Here is a 26,975-nt window from a genome sequence, read left to right as displayed (position 1 = left end):
GACGGATGGATAAAGGCAGGAAAAACACAATACTGAGTCACAACAACGGAGGGGAAACTGATTGGGAGTAAACACAGTTACCTGGAAACCTCCTCCTTTTACTTCCTGTACATGTCCTGGAAACATAAAATTGAGTTTAAAATGCTGTTATTTGATTGGAGCAGGTTTTGATTTGATCTTTCATCTTTCATTCTTTTCCACAAGAAAAGGTGTAATGCACTTTTCCTCCCTGTAGCTGAGCAACAAGGTCAGACGGTGCTGCAGAGGTTAATTATGGCGCCCAAGGACATTTCAGCTGGCGTGGTTGCACTATTAATCAAAAGCCCCGTAGGAATATTCACTGTCTTGGTGTGTCTGGTGGTTTTTTATTTATTTATATATTTATTTAAAGGAATGTAGATCAGTCAATTTTAAATCACTGATTCATGACATTTAGTTGTAATAAAGTCTGTTTTGCTGCTTTCAGCACAACGTGACTCCCTTCTAGAGGAGAGTAATCAAAGCTTTTATATTCACAAGAAGAAGCAGGACGTCCACAGGAAGTGAGGCCTTTTATGTTTCCAATTTGTTTTGGATAAAACAGGAGGAAAAGCTGGGTGGTTTTGGAAAGAGAGATAAAAAAACAAAAAACTTAAATAAGAGACATAACAGCAGAGAAAAGTGTTGTGACCAGCCGTATCTCACGGGTAAGTGCTGCACTGATAGCTACATTTTAGTCGCAGATTAAAGCGACATGACAAACTTTGAACAAGCCCGCAGCTCGTTTTGACGGCAGTTTCTGTGCTGGTGAAGGATCCTCAGCGTCTCCTCCACTCAAAAAACAACAACGTCTCCCTATTTGTTTTTGTTGAGGAAATAAAGATGCACATGAAACAGGTTAGAAATCCTCTTTTTGTACTGGAATATTTTTCATAACCAGCAAATTACAAGTCTTTGAGGAATCTGGACGCGGCTTCAAAATATCATTAAGTCTTGTCAGACTTACAGGCGAGTGGCTGGTTCGGTTTCTTGGCTCGAATTTGTATCTGTGAGAAAACCTCGGCCCCGGCGCTGTCAGGACTTCAATGCACAAGTCTCAAATGTAAAAACAAGTGGTTACATGAAAAGGCGCGGGCTGAGGCCAAGTGTGGAAACGCTTTAGATTACAGCAACACAATAAATCACTGTGTCATTGTTTAGCATCAGCGCCGGGCAACAATGGAGAGACAAATATATTAGCACAAGGGAAGAAGATGAGTTTTATAAAACTCTATTAAGGAGCTGTTTAATCACTGCAGAGGAAAACAAGGCAGGAAGCACAATGCAATATTGATATTGTAACTCAATTAGTAATGGTGTCATTTTACTTAAAGGGATAGTTCAACATTTTAGCAAATTGACCCATTGCCATAATCCCTATAGCAGTAGGTCCGTTATCTTTAACTTTGTCTCGTAACGTTCTCATAGCGTGGTGAATATGCAGGTCACAACTTGTCCACCAGAGCGTTTTGGAGTTGTTGGATTGTGTATTTGATGAGTTTGATGAGGGAAACCAAGAAATCCCATTAGCCTCCGTAGCTCTGAGCAGCTCACGGCTCTGCTCCGCCGTTCTAAAAATAGCTTGCACCGACAATTAAAGGTAACAAACCTACTGCTATGACTATAGGGGTTATGGCAATGGACCAATTTGCCAAAATGTTTAAACATGAAGCATATTTGCAAGTTTTTAACACTGAAAACTCATCATTATTGATAATGTTGTTATTATTATTGTTAATATAGTGCACATTATTAGGTGTAGCTATGACATCATCTTTACTGTTCTTTCATACTGTGTGATCAGGAGTGAATAAGGAGCCAGTTACAGTAAAGTTGAGTGGAAACGTCCTCAAGTGGTGTTGCCGTGCGTGCTTGAGTCGGTTCCTGTGGGTTTCACAGCACAACGTTTCATTTCAATTTTCATTTTAATTAATCGTTCTTTGAAGGGTCACTTTCTCAAGAGAAACCAGATTCCTACAAGGTGCACAAAGGCAGAATGAGTGTTTATCTGATCGTGGGATTGAAACACTCAATGGAACAAAAGACCTGAAAAACTCCTCGATGTGAAATAGTTTGAGAGCCAAGGCTGCGAGGAAGAGATGTGGAGGAGAGAGATTCAACAAGTTCAACAAAAGAAACATATTCACAATATATTCTTTAGGTTTTGACCAACTTTATCTTTTTACATTTAACATCTTTATCAGACTTTTTTTTTTTTTTTACAGAATCAGGACAACAGGTCAGATGGACATACAAGAAGGTTAAATCAAATGAAGAAACACATTTATTTCACATTTCTGTTGTAATGACACAAACATCTAAAAACACAAATACATAAACACAGGATGGCGAGGCCAAGTCACACATAAAAAACATAAAGAATCATAAACAAAGACAATATAAAATCCCACCTAGAGACAACATCTAATTCTTATATTCCCATTCATCTGATTATTTATGCATTAAAGGGATAGTTCAACATCTTGGCAAATTGGCCCATTGCCATAATCCATAGTTTTAGGAATAGGTTCGTTACCTTTATTTGTCGGTGCAAGCAATTTTTAGAACGGCGGAGCAGAGCTGCTCAGAGCTATGCTACGGAGGCTCATGGGATTTCTTGGTTTCCCTCATCAAATACACAATCCAACAACTCCAAAACGCTCTGGTGGACAAGTTGTGACCTGCACATTCACCACGCTATGAGATAATAACAGAACGTTACCAGACAGAGTTGTTTTAGAGGCAAATTCATGCAAAACCGCTGATGATCGTTCCCGTCGGGGGCAGTTTTTCAGCAAGCAGTCTCATGCATTTACCTTGAAAACAACTCCGTCTGGTAACGTTTCGTTATTATCTCATAGCGTGGTGAATGTTGAACTATCCCTTTAATACACTCTATAGTCTCTGAGCTGTGGCTTCACCAGACTTCTCCACACACACAAATTGCCACACAGGAACCAAATTTAGTAGAAAAACCTTCATCATACTCGTGGACCTGTAGCCTATGATAAATTTCCCATAGGTACCAACTTTATTTTTAAAAGCACGCATGAGTAACATCAGCTGGGGTTACCTTTCAGCGACCTGTGTGTGTGTGTCTGTGTGTGTGTATCGAGGCTGTAAAATTAAGTAGTGTCTTGTTAACTCCCACGTGTTAAAACTCCCCAACCTCACCATCGCTCCTCGTCTAAATGGCCTCCTACCTGCGAGCAGATCCGCGCTAAGTATTATATCGCTGTCCCGTCTGTACTGAATATTCACACTGTAATTTACAGCTGTTAATGAGAAGCATTGTCCCTCTCTCTCTCTCTCTCTCTCTGTGTCTCTCTCTCAGGTTCACAGAAAGACCTTAAACCCAGTGTTCAACGAGACATTTCAGTTCGGCGTGCCGCTGAATGAGCTACATTCCAGGAAGCTTCATTTCTCCGTCTACGACTTCGACCGCTTCTCCAGACACGACCTGATCGGACAGGTGGTGGTGGACAACCTGCTGGACTTCAGCGAGGGCAGCGGGGACAAACCCGTGTGGAGGGACATCGTGGAGGGCACCGCGGTAAGGACGAGTCGACACCCCCACCCCCCCCTCTCCGCCCCCGCCGCTGCAGAGAAACAAGCCCCAGAATGATCACGTTCATTTGCAGGAGATGCCCACTTTAGATCAGATGAAATTTGAATGAGCCCTGCGGCGATGTCAGGGCCCGAGAGAAATGGATGGAACCGGGGATGAAGCTTATTAAACAGGTTCTGGATCCGAAGTAGAAATGTAACGGTGTGAAAATTAATCGAATATAGACACACGAGTTCATGGATAAATGGATAAAAGTGTCCCGAACAAAGGACGTTCACCTCATTATAGCCAGAAGACAATTTCAATTTGTGCAAAAACACTGTTTTAAAGGGATAGTTCAACATTTTGGCAAATTGGCCCATTGCCATAATCCCTATAGTCATAGCAGTAGGTTCGTTACCTTTAATTGTCAGTGCAAGCTATTTTTAGAATGGCAGAGCAGAGCCGCGAGCTGCTCAGAGCTACGCTACGAAGGCTAATTCAACTCCAAAATGCTCTGGTGGACAAGTTGTGACCTGCACATTCACCACGCTATGAGATAATAACGCAATGCTACGAGACGGAGTATTTTTAGGGGTAAATTCATGCAAAACCACTGATGCGTGTTCCTGTCGAGGGCAGTTTTTCAGCAAGCAGTCTCTGCATTTGCCTTGAAAACAACTCCGTAGTGTAGCTCTGAGCAGCTCGCCGCTCTGCTCCGCAGTTGCTGGTTTTTGTATTGGAAACTTTCAGGTCAAGTCCAAATATCAAGTTTCCAGGACTGAAATCCAAACACCACAACTCAACAATGCAAAATGCATGAACAGATCTAGTTGTTTTTTTAAATTATAAAACTTTTAGAGATCAACATTCAATCCACAGTAGAGTTCACGCGCTGCAACTTTGGTTGTTTAAAATTTCAGGACCGGTGCTTCAGTTTGAGTTTTAGGATGTTGTTGTTTTTTTTTTACAGGACTCTCTAAACACTCCTGTGCATTATCTGTGTGTTATCTGAAGAGAGGAAGGATGCACAGAAGTTGTGCAGCCTGCAAACTGCCTGCAGTGTAGATTAATTCGGAGGCTGGTTAATGTGAAAAACCAGCACGGATAGATTACTGGAAATGCACTGCTGGCCACATCCAAACTTTATATCAAGCACTGTCCAAGCAGATTTATATGAAATATTCATAGACGGCTATTAGCAAATTAGATAGAGCAAAGTTTGAAAAAAAAAAAAAAAAAAAAAATTTTTGGCATGGGGCATTTCATTTATTGAATAAGTTTAAAACGTTGTTGGACCTCTTGGCGTATTTCAGTGTTTCACTTGGGGGTTGGAGTGGTGTGGGGGTGTGGTATTGATTTGTGAGGCTCAAAGCCGGTGAGGAGCCATCAGGCCGCAGTGTGACCTGAATACCACCGGTGTCATTACTGTGGTGCCGCTGAGACCACAGACTGTGAGAGGATCAGTAGATGAGAGCACGGGGAGGGATATATTTAAAAAAAAAAAAAAAAAAAAAAAAAGAACGGCCCAGAGCATCGTCACCTCTACTTAGCACCTTCCTGCTCTCGGGGCCATCAGCAGATTGGCGTATGATTCATTTACAGTGACGGCGTTTCTCCTCTGACTAAACACCGCCTGTCCACATTAGGACACCGGCTGTCGCTCGCCATCAGATTTACTGTAGCTCTAAAACAGGCAACAGGCGATCAGCACAAAAAAAAAAAAAAAAAAAGGTTATTATTATACCTGTTAGTTCCTGCTCCATTACTGATCCATGTCCTGTCCTGTCCTGTGTGTGTGTGTGTGTGTGTGTGCGTCCACAGGAGAAGGCTGATCTCGGGGAGCTTAATTTCTCGCTGTGTTACCTGCCCACTGCAGGCCGGCTCACCGCCACCGTCATCAAGGCCACCAACCTCAAAGCCATGGACCTGACTGGCTTCTCAGGTAAAGGATTTACACACACACACACACACACACATACCTTCACACACTCTCACACACACACACACATCTCTCACTACTGTTAGACCTCCAGCGAGCAACCTGACTGGAAACTCGTTTTAAACGGGGGAAAAAATGTGACAGAAAACAGCTTTACCGCCGTCTGGAAAATAACAGCTATTGGTGTTTTTGTGCGTTGCTTTTTCTGATTTGGCGTGAAGTCGTGTGTGGAGACATTTTTCTTATACACAAACATCAACCCCGGTAAACACGGCGCCGGTGCTTTGAAATAAAGGAGAAACTTATACGCCATTTAGCACCAAATAAAAAAAGAAAAAAGTACTTCTCCAGTGATGACACCCTCGATAAACCTAAACACAGCGCTGCTCCATGATACGACGTGTCGCATGGTGCACATAAAACCACATCTAATAAATCACAATGTGAAGTAGAAGCAGATGAAGCATATTGAGGGAAGGACAAACGACTATAAATCTTTTCTAAATAAGTCCTGGTGTGAAAATGAGCGTCACAAGATTGATCGAGTCGAACCATGTGAGAGAATCTGAGTCGAGATTTATTATTTTTTTATTTACTTTTTTTTTCTTGTTCCTTCCAGAAACAGAAGTCGTGGTTATAAATTATGAAAATATAACCTGAGGCGCTGAAGTTCATTTGTTGCAAAAAATAAAAAACAACGAGGAGAACGTCGAAAAAAAGAAAAAAAACGTTTCCATCATCGCACGTCGGCAGAAATGAGAGGAAAAAAAACACAATGAGGTTTTTAGCCCACGAGACTGACGTCAAGGTTGATGCTAATGCTAATATTGAATTAACAAACAGCATCATCTGCAGGTTTTTATTTTTTTATTATTCTGTATTTACTCTTCAGTTAAAGAGCCGGTGATTTCTGCAGCGGTGCCTTCTCTCTCTCCCTCTGTCTCTCTCAGATTAAATGAGATCTCAGATAATAATGACCACAGGCCGTCGTTATCGCCACAGCGATCCCTGAGATGAGATGATTGCAGCGTCTGAAAGATGCTCAAAAATTGCAGCATAAAAATGGAGATGTGGGCGTGTATGTGTGTGTGTGTGTGTGAGAGAGAGTGTGTTTTCCCTGGCTGCTGTCACTGAGCTGCACATGTTGAATGGATAACTGAAGTGATTCAACCTGCGCTGCTTTTCTCCCTTTGTGTTCTTAATCCAGCTTTGCCAAGGTGACTTGATTTTCATGCCTTTTATGTGTTACAGACGCAGATACCTGTGAGCATAATACCGAACACTGTTTGCAGGAATCCCCCCCGCACACCCCCCCACTCACCCATCCTTATCTTATTCTCTCTGCTTCCTCCCCCTGTCTCTCTTTTTTCTTCTCCTTCTCCTTCTCCTTCCTCTTTCTACTTGGCTGCCTCCTATCCCACCTGCCTCCCTCTCCTCTCTTCCTCCTCCTCCTCCTCCTCTATCTTTGTCTCTGCCTCAGATCCGTACGTGAAAGCCTCTCTGATCTGTGACGGGCGGAGGCTAAAAAAGAGGAAGACCTCCATTAAGAAGAACACGCTGAACCCCACGTACAACGAGGCGCTGGTGTTTGACATTCCCAATGAAAATATAGAAAGTGTATCCATCATCATCGCGGTGATGGACTATGACTGGTGAGCACGCCGCGCTTGTTGTTGCACACGCTGCTGCTGCTGCTGCATGCTCTGGAGGATGAAGCTGATCAGTGCTGTGTGTTGAACACCCCCCCCTCCTTTATGAGTCAGTCTCCTGGTGGACGTTCCCTGTTTTACAAAGACGATCGCCTCATGAATAGGCATGATTTATGCTAATGGTGGTAGAGGAAGTGTAACCCTGCTGCCACCGCTGCTCTGTCTGCTGTTGACGTGTTTGTGTGTATAGATTCACCACCACCTCTGCTGTTATGTTATGTGGCCTGCCCTCCATTTGGCGTCTCCATAGGTGTGTGTGTGTGTTGCCTGTCGTGACTCACGTCAAGCTTTTACACAAGGCCTGGTGTGTGTGTGTGTGTGTGTGTGTGTTTGTGAGCTGCTGTTCAATATCCTTCCCCGGCTGCTCGACTCTTTTCCTTATACTCAGGGTTGATAAATGAGACCCTCTGTGCCTGTTTCTTGCTAACTCTCTCTCTCCTTCTCTCTCTCTCTCTCTCTGTCTCTCGTCCTTGCCTCCATCGCTCATCCCTCGCCGCGTGTCAGTATCGGTCATAACGAGGTTATAGGGATGTGTCGTGTGGGCAGCGAGGCCGACGGTCCAGGGAGGGAACACTGGGCAGCCATGCTGGCCAATCCCCGCAAACCAATAGAGCAGTGGTATCAGCTTGTGGAGGTAATGAGCATATTATCATGTGTGTGTTCATGTGTGTGTGAGCATGACCGCGTATGTGTGTGTGTGTGTGTATGTGTGCAGTCATGTGTCACACGTATGACCTCATACCACATATGTTGTGTTCTCTCTTTTGCTGTTGGTGCTGGGCATAATAAGGAAAAGGATTATTTTTATCATGCAGTGATTATATTTAGAAGCAGAGGTTGTAGTGATTTGGTACAGAAACAGTGGCAGTGATTTAACAACAAAATAAAAACAAATATTACCATAAGGAAAAAGTCTTGTCCTATAAAGTCATCTTAAAGCATTTAATTATCAAATTAAATTGTCAATATGCAGTACAGGCTGTTTGTGTTGACAAAATACAGTTGGGCAATTAATAGATGAAATGTTTTTCATTAGCAAACTCTTATTACTACTAACTATAGCTGTCAGATAAATGTAGCAGGGGAGCATGGACAATATTTCCCTATTAGATATATTGAACAAATGTTCTTAAAGGGATAGTTCAACATTTTGGCAAATTGGCCCATTGACATAATCCCCAGTCTTAAAAGTAGGTTCGTTATCTTTAATTGTCGGTGCAAGCTATTTTTAGAACGGCGGAGCAGAGCCGTGAGCTGCTCAGAGCTATGCTACGGAGGCTAATGGGATTTCTTGGTTTCCCTCATCAAACTCATCAAATACACACTCCAACAACTCCAAAACGCTCTGGTGGACAAGTTGTGACCTGCACATTTACCACGCTATGAGATAATAACAGAACGATACGAGACAGACTTGTTTTCAAGGTAAGTTCATGAAAAACCTCTGATGCGCGTTCCCGTCGGGGCTAGTTTCTCGGCAAACAGTCTCTGCATTTACCTCGAAAACAACTCTGTCTCGTAACGTTCTGTTATTATCCCATAGCGTGGTGAATGTGCAGGTCACAACTTGTCCACCAGAGCGTTTTGAAGTTGTTGGATTGTGTATTTGATGATTTTGATGAGGGAAACCCAGAAATCCCATTAGCCTCCGTAGTGTAGCTAGGGTTAGAACCTACTGCTATGACTATAGAGGTTATGGCAATGGGCCAATTTGCCAAAATGTTGAACTATCTCTTTAAAGAATTTACATTTTGGGAAATAAGCTACGAGTGAGGCTAGCTGAGTACTGTAAGCTAGGCTAACTAGCTTTAGCTTCACAGTGTTGTCAATTGTCTTAAATGACTCTCATCAAGAAAGTGAACAAGAGTATTTTACAGGATGTTAAGGGAGTACAGGACATTTTTTGCTTTTTGCTTTTCAACAGCAATGTCACGAATGCACTCGCTGTGCTGTGTGAGCGTGGCAGTTGAGAGAGGCGTACAAATTAATTTCATATTTGTTTTTTCACAGAAAACATCACTAAAATGTCTCTGTTTCCACATTAAGCTGCTAAAGTGGTTTAAAATACATTTTTTTCATGTCTTTGGCCCGAGACTGTAGAAGGATGAACTAGAACTGGAAAGTGTCATTTTTGTGGATGACATGAATATGACATCCGGTCTTTTCACTCTGGATCATGTACTGTACCCACGAGGCAACATATGAATGAAAATCAAAACATTACACAGCCGCCATTTGCAGTTAAAAGCACTCCAGTGCCAAAACCTGCAGTTTCTCAGCTTGACGTTTGAAGCTGGCTCTAAAACCCACTCTTATCGCTGCTTCACCGCCACTTTTCGTACAGCACTCCCTGTTCCCTGAAGGGACCATGCGCTACTGTATCGTCACCTTTTATATAAGTGCTCTTTAAAGAACGAGCAGAGGGTCCGGGAAGATTAGATGCACCAGTCGATGACTCAAAACAATTTCAAGATAATGTTGTTATACTTAGACTCTGTGCCAGTGAAAAAATCATCATATTAATCACTGATATTAATGATCGTGTGACATTTTAGCGGCGGTGCTCATTATCTGATTGAACAAAGGGGGAAACACTGGTCTCCATAGCAACTTTCCTCCTTCATGAGGGTATGAACTTTTATATAACTCACAGAGCTTACAGAGCATGACTCGGCATGGCTCCACACAAGCCCCGCCCCTTTTTGGATTAGCCAGAAAGTGGGCGGAGTCAGGCACTGCCAAGCTGGCATCAGGGAGGCTCACATCCGTCCTTATTTACAGTCTGTGGGTGATGAAATGTTTATTTATTTCACCTGAAAGCATAAAAAAAGAGTGGTTCTGTTGTAAATAATTGATCTGAATGAATCTGTTTTCCCCCTGCAGGAAAAGGCGATTGGTACATTTGTGTCAAAGAGCGCTACGACACCCTCTGCCAAGCCTCACATCGTGGTCGACAGTCCTCACTCTGATTAAAACCGTGAGTCCCCCTCTCTCTTACTCTCTTTTTTTATTTTTTTTTTACATCATGGCTGTAACATTTGCGATTATCCTCTAGTCAGTTGCGTGTTGCAGTTTTATATCATCATTCCTCGAGCCGTTCGACATCAGCAGCGGCGGCGGCTCCTTGATATCTGAGACTCCGCGCTGAAATCTCAAAGAGCCGTCCGCGGCGTCCGCACACTGAACAGCAGCTGCTCTCTAGTCAGATTTACACAGGGAAACTGGTGGAGGCTTTAAAAGCATGACCTGACTGTGAGTGTGTGATAAAGTGGAGGCTGTGGAGCTGTCAGATGTAGGACCTCTAAGGCAGAAGCATCTGTATAATCTAGATGTTATGGGTTATGTAATGCATCCCCCTCCCTCCTCCTTTCTCTCTCCCTTCTTCCTCCCTCCTCTCCCTCCCTCCCCCCAAACTTACAGTACTGCATACTGTTTATATATTCTCTGGCCCCCCTGCCGTCTCTCTCTTGCTTAATCTGCCTTCTTCTCCCTTGTTCCCTCTTTCCTCAGGTCATTATCATCTCTCCAGCTCCAGACTTTCCTTTCTTTCCTCTCATCTGTGAATAATTCTCTCCATCAAAGAAAGAGAGACGCAGAGACACCGCTAGTGTCCAACTGCTAGTGCTGTTTTGCTCCTGCTAATGAATCCTCCAAAATCCTGTGCTGTCTTTTGCCGAGCCGGGAGACAAAAAGACCAAAAGACCAAAAAAAAAAACAACAACAACAAAAAAGAAAAACACTACACACACTCCAAAAAAAAAAAAAAGAAAAGAGAAGAAACATCCACCACGAGCTACACTTTGAGCATCAGACTACACATTTATTAACACATGCAGACATTAAACGGTACAGCAGGGCTCGAATCAGGTGTAAATTTAGGATATAGCACGGGAGCTCACACACATAACTCACACACACACACACATATACACACAGAGTTTGTAGTATGTGCGTAGTTCATGTGTGCTTCAGATTAGTGTAGTATTTCATCTAGGAGGAGTGTGACGTGACAAACTTTTCTCTCCTTGAAAAAAAAAACGAACAAACAAATAAAAAAAATGATAATAGAAAGAAAGCCATCACAGAGTGGGTCATGTCAACCAGGACCAAAGGTTCACGCCCGTGTACAGACTATAAAAGAAGAAAATCACTATGTCGATATTTTTTCTTTGCAACATTGGTGTACAGTATACAGTCGTACTGTATAGAAAAAAACATCTCATGTAGTAACTTAGCAGGACAAAACATCCAACGGAGGATCCTCCCGGGGTCGTTTCGGACGCCGACGCCGTCTGCAACCCCGCCCCCTCTGTTTTTTTGTTTGGTTTGGGGTTTTTTTTCTTCTTTTTTTTCTGGACTTTATCTCGCTTTACTGTCGCCTGGAGGAAAAGACAAGACGACAAAGCATCCTGTGGTCTTTATTGATGTCAGAGGAGTGAAAAATGAGGACAGACTCATTGGTCTAAGCATGTTAACGCAACCTTGAAATGTGTCCCTCTTCCTCATGCTTTTTGTCACCGTCCTCACGGTGCTCATCCAACATCAACCTTTTTGTTTTTACTCACACGTCGTCAGGAAACTGGTTTTTCATGCCTTTTTATTTTATTTTTATTTTTTTACAGTCCACCGAGGATGAGACAGTATGAGACTTCATGGACTTCGTGGTTTGTCCCCTGGACTTTTCTCTCTACTGTGGGACTTAAAAAAACAAAACAACAACCTGTGTTCAGGAATCGGACCAGCATCTTGTTTGTTTGTTTGGATGTAAGGACGTCACCGCTATGTTTTATTATTTTTCTACCATTCCAGGACTTTATTTATTTATTTATATATTTATTTTTGTGTGTTTCTTCTCTGGAGAAGTCATCGTCCAGCTTCAGCCGAGAAAAAACGTCTCCTTCAAAGTCCACATCATGTCCCTGACAAGACTCTTCGAAGGACACACACGTCCGTGTTGCTTTTACTAGTGTGTGTTTCCGTGTTTGTGGGCGTGTTTGTTTTGTATTTGTGTGTGCGTGTGCGTGTATGTATGTGTGTGTGTGTGTGTCACCGTGACCTTGTGTGTGTGTGTGTGTGTGTGAGAGTGAGAGAGACACGTTTCTGTGCTCACCGCCTCCCTCCCTCCCTCTCTCCCTCCCCTCGTCCTTTTACTCGTCTCCCTTAAATCCCGGCGTCCTCAGACTGAAACTGCTCGTCTCGGAGCCGAACGTGTCTTCTGTCCTGTGTCTTTACAAGGAGCCATTTTGTGTGTGCGTGCGTGCGTGCATGTGTGTGTGTGTTGAGAGAGTATGTGTGTGTGTACTATACGTGCCTGGGGAACCACTGTCTTTCATAGACATTAGTTTGTATTGTCTATGTCGTCTCTGAGATCAGCTGCCAATCATTCCACCCTCCTCTCCTCTCTAACCCTTTGCCTGATGTAAGTAACTGTGTTGATCCTGTACTTCTTTCAGTAAATTTGTGTACTGTATGTCCGAGGGAGAAAAAAAAAAAAACAACAACAACAAAAAAAAAAAAGAAACCCCAGATGGCACAGTGATTGAAAAATTAAATTGTCGGGTGTGTTTTGATTAAAATTTACAAGAAGGAACACAAACAAACAAAAAAAATACAAAAAAAAAGAAGAAAAAAAAAACTAAACAGGCTGATTATTTGTTTTACGGCCCCACAGATCATGACAAACTTAGATCCCCTTAAAAAAAAAAAAAGCAAGAAGACAACAGGGAGGAGGTGTTGTGGGAAAATAAGCGCCTGGATGTTTCTGCACTTCCTGTGTGTGAACCGTTACAGACCTACTACAGTATAAAGCCATGTCCGTCACCGCTACTGCGACTACTACTACTACTGTAAAACCTCAGCAACAAACAACAGTACGACACCTCACTACAGCTACTTGTATTTGCCATCTCATCCTCACACACACACACACTTACACACACCTCAGTGGAGGAAGCTATGTGTGTCTACTGTATGTGTGTGTGTTTGGGGATCTACTTTATTCCTCTTTACCTCTGGATCGTGGTGTGTGTTGTGTGTTTTTGTGTGTGTCTGTGTGTGTGTGTGTGTGTGGTGGGGCAGGACAGGACTTACTTACCAGTGTGTATGTGTGTGTGTGCTTGTGCGACACACATCTTGCATCATACCGGCGAGTATCCTGTGTGGTTAGTCAGCTGGGGGACTATTGATCAGCTTGTATAAGTAGATATGGTATTGATCCATTGGTCTCGAGGCCCCATAATTCTCTCTGTTTCCCACCCTCCCTCCCTTCCTCTTTTCTCTCCCCCCTTTTTTTCCTCCCCTCTCTCTCTCTTTTTAGCCTTGGTGATAGATTACAAAACTCATAGATGAACCAGCCTCCCCCCTCCTCCTCCTCCTCCCCCTCTCCCTGTTTCTGTCTGTCTGATTACTGTCTGATTACTCATTCTCTCCTCCAGCTATCCTTACCTTTCCTCCTTACCCTCACTCCCCCCTCGCCTCACCTATCCGTCTGTTTTCTCGCTCTATTATTTCCCCTCCTCCCTCAGCACCATCCCTCCATCTTGCCCTCTTTCCGTGCATCACCCTCTTCCCTCCCTCCCTCCTCCTCCCTCATCCTCCTCTCTATTCTCTTTCTCTCGCTGTCTTCTCGTGTTAGTGCAGTTCTGAATGGTCATGGGGAAACATGTTTGCATGCTTATATTAACATGAATGATGTCAACTTGATGCAATGAAAAATTATATAAGTGATGCTTTAAGCAAAATCTGACAATGAACTTGATACTAATACTACTAATGACGACTAAATGGAGACCTAGCAGTTGTTTATCTCTGTGGTCAAAAACAACAAATGATGAAATAACGTTGTTTATGCTGTATTTATCTTTCTCGAATTGGTATTCTTTTTGATTTTCAGTTGTTTTTTATATATAATTTATTCAAGAGGTTTACTTTTTTATTGGTTAGTGCTGAGAATTGTGTGCAATGGTATGGTGGGGTGGGTGGGTGTGGGGGGGGGAGTTCAGTCGATCCAGGCCGATTGTTTCAGTCAGGACAGCAGGATGTTGCCGAATGTGGAAGTGGGAACAGTGAACAGTGCGACTGAAGCAGTGATAATGGAAATAAAGGATATGTATCATCCAGCCTTGGGTTTTCTGTCTTCTTTTTAATCCGGCAGGGCTGCGAGGCTGCAGGAGGAGCTGCTGCTGCTGCTGCTGGAGCTGCTGTCACACATGCCAGGCGCTGTGCTATATATAAAATGCAAAGCTCTGTGCATTTCAGATGTACACAGTCTATATTTGACTCGTGCATATAAAGGTAAGACGCTCCACCTGGACAGAAGGAGCCTGGACCCAACTTTTTTTCTACTTCATTTTTTATTTTATTTTTTTATATTACCACAACCTCTCTGACTTTCTGCTGTGCATTAAGTCGTGTGTAATTATTCAGCCACTTTGTCATGAATTCTTTATTGTGGCCGCGTTTTGCCTAAATGCAAAAAGGGGAAAGAAAAAAAATGGAGCACGCCTCGCCTGCCCTCTGAGCTTCTCTCCTCTCCATCTGCCTCCCTTCCCTTCTTCGGTGCTTGTGTTTCACCTCCTTTATTTTTAAAACACTCATATTATTTGTCATGTGGTTATTATCTCCCGCTAAAGCGAAGATGCCCACGACCAGCAGCAGCGGCAGCGGCGGCGGCGGCAATCTGCAAGCCCCAGCGCCTCAGCAGAAAAGCGGATAGAGAAGAGGAGGAGGAGGAGGTGGAGGAGGAAGATGTGCAGAGAGGAGGTGGAGGAGGAGGAAGAGGGGGGGGTGACAGAGAAGGAGGAGTAAGAGAGGATTAAACAAACGAGAGAGGATGAAGAGCGGGAGAATGCCAGTGAAGAGGAGGAGGAGGAAGAAGAGGAAGAGGAAGGAATGGGAAAACCTGGAAGAGGAGAGGAGATGGCTGCATGGAGGAGGAGGAAGAGGAGGAGGATGGCTCTGTATATAGACGCCTCTCATCGCGGGACACCTGCAGCATACTGACAGTGTTAGCAGTTCAAGAGGAGGGAAACACACACACACACACACACACGTGACAGCACACCAGTTAGCACAGCTTTAATGCTGTAGACTGTTGAGAGAGGAAAGTGTGTGTAAGGGTAAGGAGGGGGGTGGGGGGGTGTTGTCTCCATGGCAACGTTCCCACTGTGCAAAAAAAAAAAAAAATCATTTAGTCGGAAAGACATTTCACTCAGTTCAGTGAGCTGAAAGAGGCAAAGAGGGAGGGAGGGAGGGAGGGAGGGGGAGGATGATGATGATGATGGGGGGGGTGCAAGTTTGAGACCGGGGGAGGTGTGTGTGTCTGTGTGTGTGTGTGTGTGTGTGTAATATAGAGAGCTGTTTGTATCACACTGGAGGGATTCATCTAAAGCGAGCTGACAGCGCGGCATTAGCTCTTATTGCTAATATATCTGATTATTATACATAACGATGATAATGAACTCCCTCGCATCATTAAAGATGGAGGGAAAGATGGAGGCCACAGCAGCAGCAGCTCCGGGTGATACTTTGGCCTCGTGGACCATCTGCGTGTGTTTGAACTTCTACATCTTTACGCAACACGGTGGTAACATCGGTTGCAAGTTTCTTCACCTGCAACCAGGTTTTCATCATTCCTGAAAGTTTGAGCTTCCTAATCTTTATACAAAACCTTCTCCTCCTCCTCTTCCTCTTCTTCCTCCCTATTATGCCCACGTACACAGTTTTTTAAACATTTTATTCCATCACTATAAATAATACGACCAAAAACCTTTCAAAAATAATGAATTCAATGAATGCATGCAAGTGGAAAAAGCTCAACCAGGAGCAGCTCGGCTCTGCGGGGGGAGCGGTGTATTATTATTATTATTATAAAAGCCGGAGCTGGGCCTCAGGATCTGACCTTCTCTCTGAATTACACTCTTAATGATATTCACCTTACAAACAGAAACTCCTGCGAAACATCCTCTGACATTACGGCTCTGAATGAGGAAACGTCGGCGAGGAATCCCTGAATTCGCAGCCACCCCTTTATTTTGTTGTTTTTTTAACCCTCCTATTTTCCTCCTGAGTCAAGGAAGGAAGGAAGGATGAAGGGAAAGAAGGATGGAAGGCAGGAAGGATGACGGGAAAGAAGGAAGGAAGGACAAAGGGAAAGATGGGAGGAAAGAAGGAAGGGGAAAAGGAAGGAATGATAGATGGAGGTAGGGAACAGATTGGGTCAAAAAGTAAGGACGAAGTAAGGATGAAGGGAACAAAGGAAAGAAGGGAGGGAAAAGGGATTGTGGAAAGAAGGAAGGAAAGAAAGATGGAGGGAGGGAACAGATTAATTCAAGGAAGGAAGAAGAAGGAAGGAAGGAAAGGAAAAAGGATTGTGGAAAGAAGGAAGGAAAGAAAGATGGAGGGAGGGAACAGATTCATTCGAGGAAGGAAGAAGGGAAAGAAGGAAGGGGAAAAGGAAGGAAAGGGTTAGATGATCAGGTCAATTGAATCAAAAGAGGAAGGAAGAAGAAGTAAGGATGATGGGAAGGAAGGAAAGAAGGAAGGGAAAAAGGATTGTGGAAAGAATGAAGGAAAGAAAGATGGAGGGAGGGAACAGATTCATTCAAGGAAGGAAGAAGAAGGAAGGAAGGAAGGAAAGGAAAAAGGATTGTGGAAAGAAGGAAGGAAAGAAAGATGGAGGGAGGGAACAGATTCATTCGAGGAAGGAAGAAGGGAAAGAAGGAAGGGGAAAAGGAAGGAAAGGGTTAGATGATCAGGTCAATTGGATCAAAAGAGGAAGGAAGAAGAAGTAAGGACGGGACGGGAAGGAAGGGAAAAAGGATTGTGGAAAGAAGGAAGGGAGAAAGTTAGGATGGAGGAGGAAGGAACAGATTGGGTCAATTTGACCCAGAAGGACAACAGGAGGGTTGAATAAAAATGAATAAAAGAATAACGAACACGTTGGAGAATCTGTGTTTAAGCTCTGTTCATTATTCACTACATGGACGTCGTGGCCACGGCAACAGTGCTACAGAAAGAAAACGGCCCCTGGGACCCTGGCAGGGTTAGGCTACTATCACAGCTTCCCAAACGCTCTGGATAGTTCTGGTGAAACCCATTTGTGCGGCTGTCAGTGTATCAGCATGCTGGCTGTGATTACCTGTTGTGAACGGACCATCTGGCCCTCAGCATCCCAGCTGGGTACCGCGGCCGGGCAGGAGACGGATTGTCTTTACCGCACCACCTGGACCTCGCAGACACGGAGCGCCACGGCACCGACCATATTTCTCATTCATATTTTATTATGTCATTCTCGGACCGAACGGAAAAACAAAATGGTACAAAAGAAGAAAAAAAACAAAACAACTAAACATTGTGTAGTTTTGTTTAGTTTTTTTTTCCAAAGCAGACCTGGAAAGAGAGAGCAGGCTTTTCTGTAATTGCTCGGCAGCTGCTGGCACTGTTTGTGTTGAAGTTCAAAGCAGCCAGACTCACAGTACTGTATATATATATTCCTCTGAGCAGCAGAGAGCACCAGGGTTGCAGAGTAAAGGGTATAGCCTACGCACACACACACATTCATGATCCACTCTGTCAGTTTAATTTGGCCACGTTGCTCAGTCAGAATAATAAAAAGCTCTGTGGGAGGTGGGAGGGGGGTTAATGTTTGCATCCGCATCCTTGCCTCGGGCACAAACCCTTACTCAGCTGAACTTTACTCAGGTTGCCCACACCGACGCCTTGAAATAAAATTTAAAAAGCTGCTCAACGCACACATTTTGTTGCCTTTCTTACGATTTTGGTGGTCGAATTGATACGTAGCAGCGTTGTTTCTGTTGGGTGGGTTGGGTTCGACTGTGATGAGCTCTGAATCCCCCCCTTTTTTTGTTGTTGTGTGCTGTACTGAGCCACCCCAGGGGAGTCTGTGCTATTGTTGGACCCACAGAATCGGTACGTACGGCGCTGTGTTACAACACCACAGGTTACCGTAGGCGCCGGTGTATTGTGCTCGGCTGACAGGCAGCAAGGTTAGTCTGCTGTTGTAATTAAGCTCTTGTTTTCAGCACCGAGGCTTGTGGAGGGGTACGACTCGAGGTATAAAGCGTTTGTAGAGGAAAAGGTTACACAGGAGAGGAAGCAGCCGAGTCTGGAGAAGCTTCAGTGGTTTGAGTATCAAAATCAATTCATATAAATATAATTAAAACAAAGGCTCAGGTGAAACCGGGCCTGAGGAGAAGGATGCCGATGCTGCTGCTGGTGGTTGTTGCCGTCCCCCTGGAGCTTTTTCCCTTTCTGCAGCTTCACGCAGTCTAAACATATACATCCTATAGATAGATCCATCACCAGGCTCTCAGGCAGAGTGAGGCCCTTTCAATCTGCCATCTGTAACCATGTGTGTGTGATAAACAGCCAGACATCTACTGTACCTACTGTAGATATCTGCTGACATCTCCTGGAGATCTGGCTCAACAGCAGCAGCAGTGAGAACATCCCAGCGAACATCACACAGTACAAGAAAAGCCTTGTGATATTTCACCCCCCCCCCCTCCAATCCCTCCAGTTCTTTCATGAGTCTGAATCCCTCTATTGCTCCCAACAAATGGACTCGTGTTAAGGCTTCGCGAGTGATTCCTCGACCGAAACCTTCCAAGGGATTTGTCCTAAAACGGTGCACCTCAGCTTTTCTGTGAGCTCACCGCAACAAACACGCTCAAGGTCAATTCTCAGCAAGGCGCTGGGGTTTAGCCGGTCTTTGTAGCAGCATCAATTCGGCTGCTGTTCACGTAAATCCAGGAACATGTTCAGGTTTCTCTCTCGTCTCGCTCTCCTTTTCGCTCTCTCTCTCTTACCCCTCCAGGCGAAGCATCGCTCCGGTTTTGATTTCTATAACGAGAACGTAGAGGAATCCGAACACGTTCAGTGGAGCAAAACTGAACATCATGTTTCTGTCATTGCAGTCTGTAAAAAGTCGGCACTTAATTGTGCGACGAGGTCTTTTCACAGTCTGTTGGGTTTTAAAAGTCTGGTATAGATTCTCAGTTGTTGTACCCTTGATGAAAGTTCGGTGTTGGCCTCCTGCCCTGTCCACCTGAGAAAGGCCATTAAATGACGTTCAGGCAGATACAATCGCAGATGACTTTCCACTGACTGATGCCGCCAGTGGAGTCAAGTTCACAGGTTTAAACCAAGACGTCGCCGAGATAATCGTCAGTGATGACCTTGGGCCTCCACGTTTCCGTTGCCCTTTAGTATCAACACCTAAAGAGTCACAACACCTGATTCTCTTTTGGATAAAGGGGTAAGTCCTTCAAAAGAAGATTTTTTTCAGGATCGTAGGAAACAAAGGGTCTAAAAGTTTTTTCCCAGAATACAGCAGAAGGTGGCTGCAGCAACTAAAGAGACAAATAAATGTAGTAATTTCTCCATTTGTAAGGATTTGTGTCACATTCAATCTTCGTCCATACTTTACCACCTTGTTCTTCTAGTGTGCTGTTTGCTACCACTCTGTGGGATGGGGTAGGGGTCGGTGAAGGGGTTATGAATGAGGAATGGGACTGAGCCTTAATTTCGACACCACTTTTATGGAAATTTTTTACTCCTGAATTATTGAATCGGTTCTTCTTACTTTTTAATTTCATCAACGAACACAAGTCACTTTCTATCAAATAGAAAAATTGCCTTCAGGGGATTTTTAAGGTGCGCCGCAAAAATAGCTGGTACGGCCCTGTCTGACCTCCGTGACCTTTATAAGGTCAGGAGGTCACTGATAGAAGTCGGATCTATCTAGTCTTGATTGATCCAAGACGTCCGTTGTTGGGTGAATTCCTGTTGCTGCCTTCAGGGCGAAGATACAACATTAAGGTGCCGTGGTGCAGAACCAACGGGTTCAGAAGGTCATTTGTTCCTGTAGTTATCAGTCTGATTCACGACAGTCTGTGATTGTAAATTTATACATTTTTACTGTTGTATTTTGCTGCTGAATGTACTGTCAATGAGGAAAATAAAAAATAAAGATATTAGGAACCTCACCTGAGCGTATCCCAAGTACAGTACTGTAGGTATCCAGGTATGTCGGTACAGTGCAGCAGGAATGTGTTGTTCAATTTAATTAGTTTTCTGACTGAGTTGCATTAAAGATATTGTACCAGACTAGATATCGTCCCTTTGAAAGCTTATAAAACTTAATCTTTAGGTTTGATCGTTGCTGGTGTCTTCAGAGGTCTCAAGTGGAGGACGTCTCACTCGTTCTCAGACCTCTTCACCGTCTCCCTAACCCTGAGCGTCGGGTACTTAACCTCGAAATGCTGCTGTTGTTTTCTAAGGCAGTGAATGGTTTGGGGCCAAAACACACTTTTAATTGGCTGCTATGTTTTGATGAAGCGTCCAGACGTCGGGTCGTCTACAGGACAGGTGTGCTCACTCCTCAGAGACGAAGTCTGGTTTCATGCACCATGTATCTGGAACAGCTTCAAGACAACATGAGGTCTGGTCTACTCCGCACCAGCTCTCGTTTATTTAAAAGCAACGTTTTGAAACTTTTCTGTTCCCCACTACCATATGCTTAATTACATTTGGGACAATTCATTCATATCCTGCACTGCACAGTAATCTTCACACCCATTTACTCAATTCTAGCAAATTTGTATCCTCTTTTTTTTCATTATACTGCTTCAATTCACATTGCCTTTTCTTTGATTCATATTTTGTTTTCATTTTATGCCTTTCAATCTGTCATGTAAAGCACTTTAAATTGCCTTGATATTCAAATAAACCTGACTCATCATGACGATAATCTGGTTAAATCACCAACGCAAGCTTGTGAAGAAGACTGCTTTTCATTTCTGGATGATTCAGACTAATAAAAGAGGATGCTGTGTGGTGTCAGTGTGATGTAAATGGCGGCCCGTGGGCTATACATCTGGTCATTCAGTGAAAATATTTGGCTGTGTCACAAAAGCTGAGGTTTTCACTATCACAATTTACATCAAGATTTTGCTTCTTTTTTTCTCACAGATTACCTGAAGCAATGCAAATATGATCAATGAGATAGAGGGAAATAAAATTGTATAAACCTGCCGGGTGAATATAGATGAATAATATAATTCACTCAATTTACATGAAACAAAAGCTTTGATCAGACCAATTTAATTTGATGTTTGTGATTGTTTTTGTTGCATCTCTTGTAAAACAAAGCAGCATAAATCACACATGCTGTCGATGTGAATTAGTTTATTTAATTTAAGGGGGGGCATGTACAAAAGAGCATTGATCTCACTGAGATAAGAAGCTTTAATTTCACCAAATTATATACATAGAGTACAAAAGGAAACCAAAGATATTTCAAAATACAAATACCGGTACATGCCATTGTCAAATCATAGATATTTCATACATTTACACTACAAACTCACACATAAATAACATGTAAAATCACAACATAATATTGAAACATTAGGCAGAATGAAAAAAAAACCCAGCAGAAATACAAACAAACCTGCAAAACGTTGCCTTCAATCACAGCAGGTCAGCGACTGAGCTTCAAAGCTTCAGCCTGTAGGTGGCAGCACGCAGGCCCGTACGTAACGTAAGACCTCTACGTCACTACGTATAGTGGGCACGTCTACGCGTCACTTCCGCCAAAAATACAACAAATACTAAAGCTAGCTGCTCTGTGCAGTTTCTGTCAATTCAAGCTCGTGTTACTGCCTTTTTTTTTTATACGGTTTTGCCGACCCAGCGACTCCATCTGCGGCCTCGCACCACCAGGTCAGCCCACACCGCCTTTTAGCCCGGTTGTAGCCTGTTAGCTCGGGTTAATTTAATAAATAAACCGCGTTCATTGTGGACGTTTACCTGCGTAGCATGGAGCTAAGCGTGATGCTCAGCTCAGTTCGGATGTTGTTTCGCTTTCTTTTACCGGTTTTCCATCTTCACAGGATGCTGATCCGTCCTAATATAATAATTTATGAATTTATGTTAATTTATTTGTCCTAGGTGGCGGATTAAACGATTATACGAGTATAAGAGGATGCTACTCCCGGTGCTTATTAACTTTAGCTTCCCGAAGTTTCTCCTCTGCAGGACTCAGTATACACACAGTTCATTCAGCTAATCATAACTATTTTGAAAATTAAACAAGATGCAGTTAAGTCGAGCTTCGTTTATATGCGTGAAGCAAATAGAGGGATATAATGCTGGTAAAATACAATGTGTTTACTCAGAAGTACAGGTGCATCTGTAAACAGGATGGTGTCAAAGTTGAATTTCAAAACATGCGATTAAGAAAATAGAATTCCCATTCTTTCTAAATTCAGAGTGATTTTATTGTTGAAGGTTGTTTACGTTTTTTTCCCGGGTTTAAATCACGATGATTGTGACTGGCATCTCATGCAAATCAAAAATCCAGTATCCACATATTATAATATTTTATCTCAAGTTTGGTTAAATCATCATCATCAGTATTTCTTGGTTTAGTTCAGTGAATGCATCCACAGTCACGAGGAAGGAATAGAAACACAAAGTTGTCCAGAAAACTGACTTTAAATACTGACAGTAAATATTGAAGTCATTTGAGATATTTTCATGAGCTAGGCTATAAGCTGTAACAATTTGAAGTAAAACATGTTTTACATGTAATGAATGTAGAGTAAGTTTCACTTCTTGAATGAAATTATGAAGTAAAATGTAATGTTTACATGATATTCTTTGCACCTGTAGGAAATATGAATATTTGCTTTGCAAGTTGATTTACGGTGTGCGCCCCTAAATTTTAAGTTAGGGGCCACTGTGCTCTGAGTAAAAAGAGTTAGTCTGGAGCCCTGAGTATCGATGAGCATTGAAAGGCTTTGATGCTGTTTGTGTATCCCAGCTGTTCTGTCACATCTGGACCTGTATATTAAGATCTGAATAGACTGATGGCTTCTCCCCTGTGTCCAGTTCCATGGTGGCAGGTTCGGCGCTAATGGAGCCATCCACAAAGCCTGGGACCAACCAGGTGGCTGATGTGGTGTTCGTCATCGAAGGGACAGCAAACCTCGGACCTTACTTTGAATCACTAAGGAAAAATTACATACTTCCCGCTATCGAGTAAGAACAAAAGAAGCTTGTCCTATACTATTTCATGTGTAAATGCCTTTTGGTTTATACATGGTATTTGTTTGCTATAGATATTTCAATGGAGGGCCGCCAGCAGAAACAGACTTTGGTGGAGATGTGAGTGTTATCCTCTTTTTTTTTTTTTTCCTTTCGGGTGGTAATTTCAAAGACAGACTTTAGTTAATATTGCTCATGAATTAGGCTAATTAATATATTCTTGTATTATTGCTCTTCCAGTACGGTGGGACACAGTATGGACTCGTAGTGTTCAACACAGTGGACTGTGCTCCAGAGTCGTACGTTCAATGCCACGCGCCAACCAGCTCTGCCTTCGAGTTTGTCTCGTGGATCGACAGCATCCAGTAACTACCGATAAATAATCTCCTCAGTTATTACAAAACAGACATTATTATGACTTTTAATGTTGACTTGTCTTTTGTCATTGGATTTAAAGTCATTTTGAACATTAAATGTGTTTCCCCACACAGGTTCATGGGAGGTGGAGCAGAAAGTTGTAGTCTAATTGCGGAGGGTCTCTCTGTGGCCCTGCAGCTCTTTGACGACTTTAAGAAGATGAGGGAGCAGATGTAAGTCAACTTTTTATTACTCATCATCACCAAGTAATGTATTTCGTATTTCTCCTTAAAAAAGTATGAACTTCCCACTTCACCTTGGAAATCATGTAAGCAGAACTTTGCAGCTGCTCCATCATAGGCTGTCATAGTTAATCTGACTGTATTTAAGTTTGGAGATAACCTCCAGATGTTATAGATAAGTTATTACCTCAGATGGTAATATACTAGTAATTAAATTCTTTCACTTTCTCTCTATCCTGTGTTATCAGAGGTCAAACACACAAAGTGTGCGTGCTGCTGTGTAACTCTCCTCCGTATCTGCTTCCTGCTGTGGAGAGCGTCAGCTACACCGGCTGCACGGCAGACAACCTGGTCAAAATCATCAGAGACGTGAGTCATAGTTCGACCATAAACACAACCTGTCTTGTATCGTAGTAGCTGCATCATTGTGCTCATTTTAATATGTCTTCTTTTGTCTTTTTCAGAGAGGAATTCACTTCTCGGTTGTGGCTCCTCGGAAACTTCCCGCTCTGAGGGCTTTGTTTGAGCGGGCGTCCCCGGTAGGCGGAGTGGTGGAACCGCATCCAGACTACAGCCAGGACCCGTTCCACATGGTGCTGGTCCGAGGCATCTCGCTCCCTGGTGAGGAACTTTGTCTGAAACCTCGTCTGTTAGTTAGATTCATTGTAAATGGCCTCTGATCTGAATGCAGTGGCTTTATTAGACTGACAATGTGCTTCACTGTATTTATTGTCTGATTTAATCTTTCACAGCCTTTCACAAATAAAACAGTTAATTCCTTCATTAACACGATTAAGGATGAACACGACCATGAAACCCTACAGCAATAGATGGCTGCAAAATGCTGGCCGTTACCCAGTCCTATAATCTCTCTCTCTCGCAAAAACAGCTCCTGAATAAACTGTGTTTTATTTATAACCCAAACATTTAACATCAACACAGTTTGACTAAAGCAACATGATCAGGCCGAGTTTGTCTGAGCACAACAGGACAAAAAAACCCAGTAGAAAACAAAAAAGAAACTGGAGAAATTTAAGTGAGAGGGAAAGAAAATGTACCTGTTAATATGTATTTTTTAATTCAGGTTGGCAGTGAGAAGTTGAACAGATATTTACTGCAGCTTTAATAAAAGTGTTACGTCCTCTTGTTCTTTATTGGCATGCAGCTGTAAGAAAACGCACTTTAACAAACCAATAAGTGCAGCTTCAGTGTAGACGCTACTAATCACATGTCTTTTCATCTAATTCTTTTTATATTACATCGCATCATTATGTCTATTGTGTCACTTAAGCGGAGCTGCAGAGTTAGTTAGGACTGGTTACTTACAGCTGCAATAAATGCAAATAAAATGATATGGTGGAGCACTTTGCAGCTTTTATTGTACAGATAAATCTTTACTGGCTCACAGTACAGTAGCAGGCAGAGCAGAGCAAAAGGCCTTCTAAGACAGAGAGAGCGTTTTGCAGTGATAATACACTGTAGTATTTGTTCAGGATGAACAATGTCTTATCTGCGACAGTGTGCAGAAGAGTGTAGTTTTATAGTTTCACTTGTAGCATCTGCATTCTTTAAGCTTCTTATCTCCAGACACACTTTTGATGGGATGTTACACCACTTTTTTCTCTTTTTTTTGCATTCCTTCAGGCTGCGGAATGACACAAGAAAAGCTGGCATTAATGTTGTTTATCTCTTCCTGTGCATCTTTTCTTTTTCTTTTTTCTTTTTTTGCCCATGTTTTTCACTCAGCTACTAAATTGCCGACTCTCCTCCAAGCTCCACTCTAGTTTCTGTTTTTATTTTGTTTTGGCCAGTTTCCTATAATTATCATCCCTGAGATACAAGTTGTTAATTTCACATGTGTTAATTACTGTTGGAGACATTAAAAAAAGCTGTAAGATGATGTGATGTGATGTGACCGTTAGTTCAAACTATTTTTAACCACTCTTACACTTCTGAGTGAGAGATTTGCTGCAGAAACGTGTCTCACTCTTCACCTGAAGCGAGGTGCTGTTGTCCTACTGCACCGGGGCTTCTGGGTAATCTCCAGTTTTTTTTTTGCATTGCAGGATATGTAAAAACTCTAAGCTTCTCCCCGTTGTGTGTGTGTGTGTGTGTGTGTGTGTGTGTCTTGTCTCCAGTTTCCTCCGGTGGAGTACCCGGGCCGCTCAAACCTGTCCTCCCCCCTCAGTCGCTGCCTGTCACTCAGCCTCTCCCCGGAGCCTCGCAGCCCCCGCCACCCATTAACACAACCCACCCTTATCAGGTAATGGGCGAGCAGCCACACGGCGTTGAGGCTGCTGCCTGGAGACTAATTCCTGCCGCCTTGCCTTTGGCTCGGTTTCAGACAGCGGTGTTTATGTTGCTTCCCTCAAACGGTCTTACCCAGCATTGTCTTTGCCTTTTTAATCTGCTTGCCGACAGAATCCGGCCTCCATCACCGCTGCTCAGGCGGCCGCACAGATGGCCCTGGACGCCGCCAACGTCCAGAAGAGTCGCTGTGAGTTACCACCGAATGATTTATGTTTTTACTGGGATTTTTAGTTTGCAGTGTTTTCATGACTGTACGTGTGACTGTGTTTGTGCATTTTACAGTAAAACCTAAAAGAGTGCTAATAGGACCTATGCATCAAGAAAAAATTTAAAGGGATAGTTCAACATTTTGGCAAATTGGCCCATTGCCATAATCCCTATAGTTTTAGGAGTAGGTTCGTTACCTTTATTTGTCGGTGCAAGCTATTTTTAGAACAGCGGAGCAGAGACGTGAGCTACTCAGAGCTACGCTACGGAGGCTCATGGGATTTCTTGGTTTCCCTCATCAAACTCATCAAATACACAATCCAACAACTCCACAACGCTCTGGTGGACAAGTTGTGACCTGCACATTCACCACGCTATGAGATAATAACAGAACGTTACGAGACAGAGTTGTTTTAGAGGTAAATTCATGCAAAACCGTAACGTACTGTAGCCCTGAGCAGCTCGCGCCTCTGCTCCGCCGTTCTAAAAATAGCTTGCACCAACAATTAAAGGTAACGAACCTACTCCTAAAACTATAGGGATTATAGCAATGGGCCAATTTGCCAAAATGT

The 26,975-nt window shown here is 43.1% G+C and overlaps 2 protein-coding genes across 10 annotated transcripts in view; both read left to right on the top strand.

Annotated features, from left to right (window-relative positions):
* syt3 (synaptotagmin III) overlaps nt 1-12,737 on the top strand; it is a 38,926-nt gene extending 26,189 nt beyond the window's left edge. The window contains exons 8-13 of the mRNA XM_085783575.1: nt 3,353-3,571; nt 5,390-5,510; nt 6,988-7,159; nt 7,721-7,850; nt 10,100-10,193; nt 10,727-12,737. Of these exons, the coding sequence (XP_085639701.1) occupies nt 3,353-3,571; nt 5,390-5,510; nt 6,988-7,159; nt 7,721-7,850; nt 10,100-10,189 (732 nt within the window). The 3' untranslated portion in view covers nt 10,190-10,193; nt 10,727-12,737. The remainder of the gene's footprint in view (nt 1-3,352; nt 3,572-5,389; nt 5,511-6,987; nt 7,160-7,720; nt 7,851-10,099; nt 10,194-10,726) is intronic.
* Nucleotides 12,738-21,826: 9,089 nt separating this feature from the next.
* med25 (mediator complex subunit 25) overlaps nt 21,827-26,975 on the top strand; it is a 32,374-nt gene continuing 27,225 nt past the window's right edge. For 8 of the 9 annotated variants that reach the window (XM_085783571.1, XM_085783567.1, XM_085783569.1 and 5 more), the window contains exons 1-9: nt 21,827-21,961; nt 23,132-23,281; nt 23,362-23,407; nt 23,528-23,652; nt 23,779-23,877; nt 24,135-24,255; nt 24,351-24,507; nt 26,025-26,149; nt 26,308-26,383. In XM_085783571.1, the coding sequence (XP_085639697.1) occupies nt 23,136-23,281; nt 23,362-23,407; nt 23,528-23,652; nt 23,779-23,877; nt 24,135-24,255; nt 24,351-24,507; nt 26,025-26,149; nt 26,308-26,383 (895 nt within the window). In that variant the 5' untranslated portion in view covers nt 21,827-21,961; nt 23,132-23,135. The remainder of the gene's footprint in view (nt 21,962-23,131; nt 23,282-23,361; nt 23,408-23,527; nt 23,653-23,778; nt 23,878-24,134; nt 24,256-24,350; nt 24,508-26,024; nt 26,150-26,307; nt 26,384-26,975) is intronic. The other variant, XM_085783574.1, reaches the window with a different exon arrangement.

This window comes from Trachurus japonicus, chromosome 8 (genome assembly GCF_045865225.1).
Source record: "Trachurus japonicus isolate A0001 chromosome 8, Traja_1.0".
In the NCBI taxonomy this organism is placed as follows: domain Eukaryota; kingdom Metazoa; phylum Chordata; class Actinopteri; order Carangiformes; family Carangidae; genus Trachurus; species Trachurus japonicus.
Note: the sequence above shows the minus strand (reverse complement) of the source record. Positions and strands in the feature narration are given on the sequence as shown.